At 35.2% G+C, this 10,411-nt stretch overlaps 1 protein-coding gene across 28 annotated transcripts in view; it reads right to left on the reverse strand.

Moving 5' to 3' along the window:
* Positions 1 to 10,411, reverse strand: part of PICALM (phosphatidylinositol binding clathrin assembly protein) — a 102,538-nt gene that overhangs the window by 22,027 nt on the left and 70,100 nt on the right. For 9 of the 28 annotated variants that reach the window (XM_063641492.1, XM_063641491.1, XM_055283144.2 and 6 more), the window contains 5 exons: positions 10,357 to 10,411; positions 4,014 to 4,121; positions 2,335 to 2,451; positions 2,208 to 2,238; positions 1,297 to 1,396 (listed from right to left, as the gene is read on the reverse strand). The exon at positions 10,357 to 10,411 is cut by the window's right edge. In XM_063641492.1, the coding sequence (XP_063497562.1) occupies positions 1,297 to 1,396; positions 2,208 to 2,238; positions 2,335 to 2,451; positions 4,014 to 4,121; positions 10,357 to 10,411 (411 nt within the window). Of the gene's footprint in view, positions 1 to 1,296; positions 1,397 to 2,207; positions 2,239 to 2,334; positions 2,467 to 4,013; positions 4,122 to 10,356 lie in introns of all 28 variants that reach the window. The other 19 variants (XM_055283149.2, XM_055283143.2, XM_055283140.2 and 16 more) reach the window with 3 other exon arrangements.

Genomic DNA, 10,411 nt, shown 5'->3' on the forward strand with positions numbered 1-10,411 from the left:
GCTACTAGCCTACTGTCTGGAGAATGAATGCTTCAAACTTTTCCACAAGGAGTTTTCTTTCACTGACGAAAATTTGTTGGTTGGTAAGATAGAAACTGGCCAAGGACAGAATAGTCACAAAGCTATTCTGGGTCTACCATACCTTACAGTAATTAAAACATACTAAAACCTCTTCATTATCAGATGCTAATTATTTAATTAGAAAATACAGTTAATCCTCATTATTCATGGATTCCACATTTGCAAATTCACCTACCTGATAAACTTTGTGACACCAAAAATCAACACTCCTGGTGCTTTCAAGGCCATTCATGCTCATTTGCAGAGTGGCAAAAATTTGACTCATCCAATACAGTTCACCTCCAGCTGAGATGGAACAAAGGACACTCTGCCTTGGTTCAGCTCTCATACCAGACCAGAGGATAGAGAATGAGGATGGGGAGTCCATCATACTGCAAGAAACTGACTCTGGGGCCAGCTGGACAGGACTAAAATCCCAACTCTGGCACCAGTTAGTGCGATAGCCTTAAGCAAGTTACTTAACACTTCTGAACTTTATTTCCTCTTTTGTAAAATAAAGAAAACAGAATATACTAGAATGAGATTTTCTAAAAGGATTGTCTATGTGACATATACATATATGTATGTATTTCCCCTAGCAAGGGTTCAGCGTACACTAATTCAGTGTTTGGGGTGACGTTAAGTACTTAACTGCCATAAATAATGAGTATCAACTGTGTAAGTTATATGACATATATATAATTGTCAAATATATTGTCATATATATAAATTATATGACAAAACCCAAGCAAGTATAGTTTCTTTACCAATAATGAAATCAGAAGACTTTGTATTTTAGAAAAATAAATAAAAAATTTGAGGTCAGTAATATGTTCTATAGTTAGGCTGCCTAGGTTCTAAAAATTCAACTCATCATTTAAGATCTCTGTAATCCTGAGCACATTGCTTAATAACTCTGTGCCTCCACTTCCTCATCTGTAAAATGGGGATAATAATAGTTACTAACACATTAATAGGAGGATTATCAAAAATAAAACATTATTATTTATTGGAATGATGTCTGGCACAAAGTAACCCTTAAATACATGTTAGCCACTAAAATGTATCTGGTTGTATATAGGCAACCAGCTTCCTTTGAAAGAAATACAAATTACTTATACTTCTAAACTCAGTAACAATCTTTCTATTTATGTCTATCACTTTAAAAACATTTTCATGTTACATATTTAACTAAATTATTCAAGTGTTAGTCTATCAGGAGCTTTTTCAACTCACCATTGTTGCAGCATTCCAAGCGGTTGTTGGTGCAACCTTTGGTTGCCAGTTAGATCCTCCAGTTAACTTCTTTTCACCTGGCTGACTCCAATTTACATCACTTTAAATAAACATAAGTGAGAATATTAATTGTCTCTAATTGTAAAGTTTCCTTAGCTATATACTTATATTGAACAGAGTAAGATAGAGACTTGAGGCTGGGCGTGGTGGCTCACACCTGTAATCCCAGCAATTTAGGAGGCCAAGGCGGGCAAATCACTTGAGGTCAGGAGTTCGAGATCAGCCTGAGCAACATGGCGAAACCCCATCTCTACTAAAAATACAAAAATTAGGCATGCATGGTGGCCCGTGCCTGTAATCCCAGCTACTAGGGAGGCTGAGGCAGGAGAATTACCTGAACCCAGGCAGTGGAGGTTGCAGGGAGCCAAGATAGCACCACTGCACTCCAGCCTGGGCGACAGAGCGAGAGTCCGTTAAAAAAAAAAAAAGGCCAGATGCAGTCACTCAGGCCTGTAATCCCAGCACTTTGGGAGGCCAAGGTGGGCGGATCACGAGGTCAGGAGATTGAGACCAACCTGGCTAACACGGTGAAACCCCGTCTCTACTAAAAATACAAAAAAATTAGCCAGGCGTGGTGGTGGGTGCCTGTAGTCCCAGCTACTTGAGAGGCTGGGGCAGGAGAATGGCGTGAATCCAGGAGGTGGAGCTTGCAGTGGGCCGAGATTACGCCATTGCACTCCGGCCTGAGCAACAGAGCGAGACTCCGTGTCAAAAAAAAAAAAAAAACAAGATGCAGACTTGACATCTCTATACATATTTTTGACACGAAAGCCACATCAACCCTCTAAACAATACAGGGAGAAAACACTAAATAACACGTGGAGAAAACAACGTGTATATTAAACACTCACTTCTTAGTGGTTCCATTTCCGATGCCAAGATCTAGGAAAGGAGAAAAACAAAAAAGCATTTTATAACACGAGACTCAGTTTAATAAAACAACAAAAAAGAAGATTAAAGTATCCAAAGACTACTTACTGCCCACAAGGTTGGCTAAAGATGAATCCAAGTCATCAGATACTAACTTGTTAGGCGGGAGTTTGGCAACAGGAAGGCTCTGGTTCTGAGAGGCCACTGTTGGTTTGAGAAGTCCACCTAGTTCATCAAAGCCTTAAAGTTACAAACAGACGAAATAGAATTTGTAAGGAACTTTATGATGCTATGGTTTTCTAAAGGAAGTCTTTGCCTTTTCTCCTTGTTTATTCACTGGAAAAGTTACCCAAAAAATAGACATTAGCAAATGTCTTTAAATGGAAAATGAAGAAATTCACCACTTCATAGTGAATTGACTGAGAAGGCTGTATTTGCTTTGACAGAAATCATCTCTTATCTCATGACAAAATTACATTAGGGTTAAAGGGGATAAGAGAGAAGTATTATAAAAGGGAAAAAAAAAATGTAATTCTCCTGCTAGCCCAGCAAAATTTTCTGAAGACTCACTTACATCTAAAGCAATATAGGTTAAAAAATAGCTCTCTGGAACTTTGAAAAAAGTTCCTTTTACATTAAGAAATAAGATTTTATAGACCTTTTTTTTAAAAGCAGATAATGTAAGAGTGAACTATATCTAAGAAACTGCTAAATACTGTAATTGTATAAGCTCATCTAGTAAACGAGAACAATTCTTAAAAATGAAAATAAAATTCTTTAAGTTTTTCTCACCAAATTATAGAAAATAAAAGAAAATCCAATCAAACAAACCCTCTATGGGACTCAATAGTATGATCTAGGAATATTACAGTTTGAAAAAGGAAGTCACCAAAGATGATAGTTCACAACAATGATTGGTCTCTCCACTTTCCCAGGCAAGATAAACTAAAACCTAATGCAGCAAAAAAATATTATCATAAACCTACTAGTGCACAGAAAAAAATAAATTCTTAGTCCATACATAGTCTTTATAGGCTTGCTTCTTAGTTTTTGAAGGATAACTAATTATATGTTATAAAATTAAGAACATCTCAATTTATTCTCTCTAAATGGCTAAAAGTTAATTACTAACCAAAATCAAAGGCCATCCGATGGTAAGAACAGAATTACGGGTGTCAAAGTTTTATAGGCCTTCAAATTAACAAGGTATTAATAAAAACACAAAGTGGAAACCTGGTTCTACAGATCTATAAAAAAGTTCCTTTAAGACAAATGAACCATAATAAGAATCATTCATAAAACAATAAAAAGCTCCTGTACCCACAGGCCTGATTATTTAATACATTCTAATTGTTTACACATAGACTATTTGAACAAGTCAAGGTACCACAAGTTGTATTATTGTAGTTTACAAACATAGCCAATTTCATACATTAAGAGACAATACAGTTATTATTCATTTCAGTAAAGGTAAAAATTGTATGCCTAAAAAGGCACAACATCTACACATAGTCACAAGCAACTTAGCATTCTACAGAGCTAAATCTCTTTTTCCCTCTTTTGCTCTAGGACTAACAACATCTTCCCAAAGCCTAAATTGGCACCAATAAAAGAATAATGACTAAACAGCTCCCTGAAGTTCTTATCTAGTGCTTGGTGGGATGGGGACAATTTCTTTGGCTACCCCAATTTAATATACCTAAACATTTTAAAAGCAGCATTACTTTTCCTCACACAGAATCTAAATTAGGACATTATAACACTTTCAATAAAATTTTTTTCCTTACCCCCAGAATCTACAATAACATTTGTAGATTTATTTCCAAACACAGATTCAAAGTCAACATTAAGGCCAGCTGAAGGGTGTGGCTGTGCAACTGGAGAAGGAGTGAACCCTGAGTAAACCAAATGGAAAAAAGCTCAATTATTTAATAACTCTACATTTACGACTATTTAATAATGATGACAATAGAATGGAAAATGCACTAAATTCCCCAAACAAAAACAAAGCCAATCCTTCAAGCAAAATGTTTTGTATATCACATTTTTTGCAATGATTGTGTTTTCCCTAACAAAATCATCCTACTGACAAAATTAACAAACGAGCAACTCACACTGAACTGAAAATATGCTTCATTACAGAAATCTTTGCTTATCTTTTACCTTAATTTTATATGCGGATAATCTTCAAAAAACTAAACACATCTAAAATTACAAGATTTTGCATGAAGCAAAACATATATGCAATGTAAGCGATCAGTTGAGAATGCAGTAAGAATTCTGTGGTGCTTTAAAAAACAAGTATGAAACTTCTCAGTATCCCCAAGATAAAAGTTTTTCTCCCTCCCACCTACCCATTTTCCATATTTCTCTCCATCCTTCCTTCAACAGTTAATCAAAAGTGAAATAGCTTAAGTTCAGTGATGGGATTCTGAATGTTGCAACTCACTAATCCTTATGTCCACCTGTATCCATGTGCTTTTAAAACATCAGAGAAAAAAGATATGCCACTTTCAACTCTTAACCACCCTCTAACTTCAACTTAGTACTTGCAACAGTGGGGATGACAAGCACAAACTCAAGCATACTAATTAAGGTGACTCTAGTCTTGAAACACAAAACCATTAACAGACCTTATTCTTTCTTGCCTGCGTTACACTAATGCTAGTGGTATTACACAGACAATAAGCTCATATCTTTAAGATCAGCCTACACAGAGTCAACAAATATAAGATTTCCAATTATGTGAGGTTATATGTGAGTAAGGTTCTGAATGTCTAGGGGCTGAAAAGAATTAAAATCACCTAAAAATATTAGGTCTGTCACGTGATTTGGAGAACTTTCAATCATTGAGTATATCCAAATAAATATCAACCTCGCAAGGATCACAAAGAAGAAATTATTTCACCTTGTGGAATGTTATAAGGCTCCTAAGGTCTCTTCCTTTTCTAAATTCTACTAAGTCAGAATATAAAAAACCAAAGAAACAAACAAAAACCACCTATATTAGAAGGTTAACAACTACACCATCAGGGAGAAGTTAAACTTTTGGTGTCCTAAACTTAGGACCCCTTTCTTCCCCTCCTCTATTCGGGTCAGAATCTCACTTTGAATTCTTAATGTATAACACCAGGACATAAAGAAGCACAACGATGTCATGTTGTACTAGAGACTGATCTCAAAGAAAACTGTAAAAAGTAGGACAAGATTTGGTGAGATGTCCAAGAAAGTCCTCAAAGACAGAAACAACAATTTATTATTAGCAAAGAACCATACAAGCTGATTCACACTAATGACACCACTTTAAAGTAGCATTTTACACATCCTATAATGACTATTCTGTAGCACACACATTTTTAGAGAATGTACCAGTTTGATCTCGTTCCATAATCACGTAACCCTTAAACTACTATTAACTCAAAGACATTGGTCATACAATGAGAACACAAAACACTATCAAAATACGAAATAATTTAGTATATAAATCTTCTGACTATTCAAAAGGATCTGAGAATCCTAGACTTACCAATTTAATAATATTTTTAAGTGTGCAAGATGTTTAAGAATTATGCCATCAGCTTACTGGTTGTTCTCTCAACTCTTTACATAAAAAGCGAATGTATCTACTCAAGAAAAAAATCTATCATGCTTAATTATGTGTCCATGCTATCATCAGAGTGTAAGTAGTACAGATAATGTTCTTTAAATCATTCTGGTAACAATCTTGGCTACTGATATCACTAACTTTTAGATTATATATGGAACAACTATTTAAAATTAGGCCAATATATCAAATTCCTATTTTCTCCTGCTACTTTGCCTCAGCTTTCTAGAATATGATTGATATAAGAGATAGGCCTATCCTTTATAGTCATACAGAAATGACTTCATTACTTTCTGTAAAAAGAGGAGCCATCTCCTGAGGTGCCTAGAGGTACCAATCTGTGAAATTACGACATAATTACCTAAAAGTATAAAAGGTTAGAAACACTATAAAGTAACCCAGAACTTGTATCTCAAGTTTTAAAATCCTCTATAGACAGAGGAAAAAAGTAAAAAAAAGTAAAAAAATAAAAATAAAAAACCAAAAAAAAATAAATTGCAATAGCTAATCAGCTATTAATATTTGCTTAAAGTCACACAGTTATCAGGGAAGCAAGCAGTTTATTTCCAAAGTTCCAAAGTAACAATCTTTTAAGTAATTACTGCATGCCTGAAACACATACACCAACAAGGTTAGAGTTTTACATCATAATTTCTTTTTTTTTTTTTTTTTTTTATTGAGACGGAGTCTCGCTCTGTCGCCCAGGCTGGAGTGCAGTGGCGCAATCTCGGCTCACTGCAAGCTCCGCCTCCCGGGTTCACGCCATTGTCCTGCCTCAGCCTCTCCGAGTAGCTGGCACTACAGGCGCCCGCCACCACGCCCGGCTAATTTTTTTGTATTTTTTAGTAGAGACGGGGTTTCACCGTGGTCTCGATCTCCTGACCTCGTGATCCGCCCGCCTCGGCCTCCCAAAGTGCTGGGATTACAAGCGTGAGCCACCACGCCTGGCCTACATCATAATTTCAATGCACATCATCGACTTTTTGTGAAACTATCAGGACTGCCCACTTTTAATTTTTAAAAGTTATTTAAAACAAAAAGACCCAGCTAGTATCACTATTCTAAAAGAGAAAGTTTACAGAAATACACACACACACATACACGCGTGTGCACATGCTAAAAAGAGCAGGCGCTGAGCTGAGTTAAGGTTAACTTTATATCATTACATTGTCCTGCTTACTCTTCCATTTCACCAAGGCCCAGTGAAAACTTTCTCACAAACGAGCACCAACCCACAGTTTATCATTTAGAAACCACTGGCCTGCAGGGTAAATCTCAAGAGGACAATAATAAGTTAACTGAAAAGTACAAGATCCACAAGCTTTGGGGACAGAAAGGCATTCCAAACACCTTTTACAAAATTTGGTTGGATTGTTAATTGATTTTGGTGGTAGTTTCACAATAAATTAGGACTCATACTTTTTTGTCAAAGTAACTACTACCATTTATTAAACCCTACCAAACACTATGCAAGGGCTTTATAAACAGGGTATTATTTAAACCTCACATAAACCCTATGACAGTTATTATTATCCCCGTTTTACAGATGAGGAAACAAAGAGAGATTACATAATGTACCCAAGGTCAAAGATTTAATAAGCATCAGAACCAAGACTTGAACCCCCATTTGTTTGATTCTAGAATCTATTAGGGTTTTCAGTTTAATCCCAAGTATTTCACCTTACATAAAATAGTAAGTAGAAAAAGAAATTTTTTACTATTGCTATAATTATTATTAAAAACAAGTCAAATTTTATGAACTTCTTGAGCTTTTCATTGCTAATATTAGATCAAAAAAAGTGAATAATCCTTGGCAATTTTAAAATCTAAAAGCAATAAAGAAAAAAAATCAATGTTTATGATTTTAGCTGATGACTACATAATAATTTAGGTAAGAAGTACATTCTAATTATGATGTGGTCCACATATACAAAAATTTTAAATTCTTTAAATTTTTTGAGAGATGGGGTCTTGCATGTTGCCCAGGCTGGCCTCAAACTCCTGGCCTCAAGACATCCTCCTGCCTCAGCTCCTAATTAGCTGGAATTATGGGTACCAGCTACTGTACCCAGCTCCCAAGATGGTTTTTAGTAGTAGTCATTTTCATACTTTTATATACCTAGCAAAGTGTATGTAAACTTCATGACAATCCTGCAAGACACTATTATCCCAACTTGCATAGCCTTAAAAAGGTTAAATACTTGCTTAAAGTCAAGTTCATGAAGCAGAACTAGAATTCAAACCGAAGTTCACTAGGCTCCAAGCATATATCATCAAATGCCCTAATAAATTCCATTTTAAAATACATTTAGTCCCGTCCAATTCTTGCGATCAAGAGCCTCAATTCTTTAGTTGTGTCAAACATTCTTTTTAATGCCAACTTAACTACAGTAATAACTACTATGCACACAGAAAATATCAGCTGGACTTTGAGGTTTTATTGTTACCACACTGGCCTTGAATATATGTGGAAAGACATAGATAATACAAAACTTCAGATTCCATAACCTTGTAATATTAAAACGTTTTTATGCTTCTGAAACTTTTAAGGTCTTGAGAATGGAGTAAAGTAAGATGATGATAAGCATCTATTCATAAAACCAAGTGTTTAATTAAGGCAAATGAAGTTAGGCAAAAACTAGTGTGTTCTCTGAAAGCAAGTAAGTATATTTTTTCTTACCAAGTTTATAAAAACTCATTTTAAGAAAAAAAAAATCCTTCCTGCATAAATAAGTTGTAAAGATACTGTTATCTAGCTCCAAATGAGCCGGCTACAGTAGAAGAAACAAGGCACATAAAGGTAGTATCAGGATAAACTTAAGTGACACAAAAAATTCTGACAAGGCATACAAGGCAGGAAGGCAGGAAAGGAGTAAGGAAAGGGAGAAAAAGAGGGGAAGAGGGAAGGAAAGAATCAGGGAAGCAGCTACGGAGGCAGGCGAGGAATAAGAGGAAGAAGAGAAAGAAAAAAGAGAAGAGAAGGAACAGTTATGAGTGGGATGGGTAATTAAGAAGAACAAAAAATAGGGGAGCCCAAGCACTTGGCATTCTTCAAATTACGTCTTACTAAAAAAAGAAGGCTCCATAATGTATTAAAAAAACATATTCTGTTTGCATAAATTAAAAAGAAAAACCCAACACTGCATCTCATTAGAAAAGAAATATTAGGCAGTTGGCTTTTTAGCCAACACTATCCTGTCCTCTAATGTGTGGTTTTACAGCTAAGAAAGAAAGAAAGCCTAGACACTTTCACAGACACTCACATATGCAGCATAGTTAAGACCACAACTCTCCTTTATGTACAATTCAGTGTTCTTGAAGCTTCAATGAGGACAAGCTACCTACATTGTATCAGATAAACGTCTTCCCTCTGTCAAGGTCAGAGGCTGTCTAGATACACAGCTATTCTGATTTTTCTGGATTGTTCTTAATCCCATAGAGTAAGGGTTGGCAACTTTGCATCAAAATGACATGAAGGAATTACTGCAATGAATTATCACACTTTGGATATGTATGTGTTTTAAGTTATTAGACTAGTCATATTTTTAGAACACCTGACTTGGAACTTTGTCTAATCTTCTTCTACTAACTTGCTTTCTAGTTAATTCTTCCTTCTCTTCCTTCCTCTCACTCATATATATCTAACAGAATATTTAGAATGTGGTGACATGATTTGTTGAGGGTATACTGATGACTTTCTGCATGCTGTTTTAATCAAATATTTAAATTCACATCACCGTAAGCTGTTTCTCTGAACTGAACAAAAGAAATTTCATCATCTTTGGGGCTGGGGGGGAGCAGGGTTTGCATCTTTTTCAGCAGAATTCAAAAACATATATTTCAGCTTCAGTATATACTTTAAAACTTACTATTCCCTATTTAACCTCAGTGTGAAATTCTGCCTTTTTATACTGTAATTACAGGATATCCAAGTCAAGTTGCGTTTCTGCTTTACTATTTAAAATGAAACACATACTTCCTACTTTTATCTCCATACTATCAATAAAGTGAAATCCTTCAGAATGGGATAAAAGATATGCATAGATTTTGGACAATATAAAACTGTGACGTGCAACAGTTAAAAGAGAAATAAAATATTGAAGATAGCTGCTAAGAGTGATGAACCACTCTCTCTCCCAAGCACAAAGAGAAAAATATAATCACATATAAACATGTAAGTTTAAGAGATGTTACTTTTCAACCAGTTCTCCAAACTAAAACAGGAAGCTGCATGTGATACTAGACAGCTAGAGTACTGCACTATAACACAACAGAGAACCAAACACTAAAAAAAAAAAAAAAAAAAGTTCAACATCAAGAGAAATTTTCCTAAAAGTTTGTATAAATAAAATTGGGATACTAGTGTCAACTTAAAAACCTCACTACATTATTGCTGGTTAGTTTTAGAATTTGATATTAAAATCTGAAGTAATTATTGCAGTGCTTTTAAAGTAATTCATGGACACGTAAAATATAGTTAGGCAGTATAAACATTGATTGGAAAAAAAGGTTAAATGGTACTTTACCAACAAACATTTCATGAGTAGGTGTCCTAGTAGTAAAAGTGGATACATCTGAAGA

This window comes from Symphalangus syndactylus, chromosome 6, assembly GCF_028878055.3.
Source record: "Symphalangus syndactylus isolate Jambi chromosome 6, NHGRI_mSymSyn1-v2.1_pri, whole genome shotgun sequence".
Taxonomy (NCBI): domain Eukaryota; kingdom Metazoa; phylum Chordata; class Mammalia; order Primates; family Hylobatidae; genus Symphalangus; species Symphalangus syndactylus.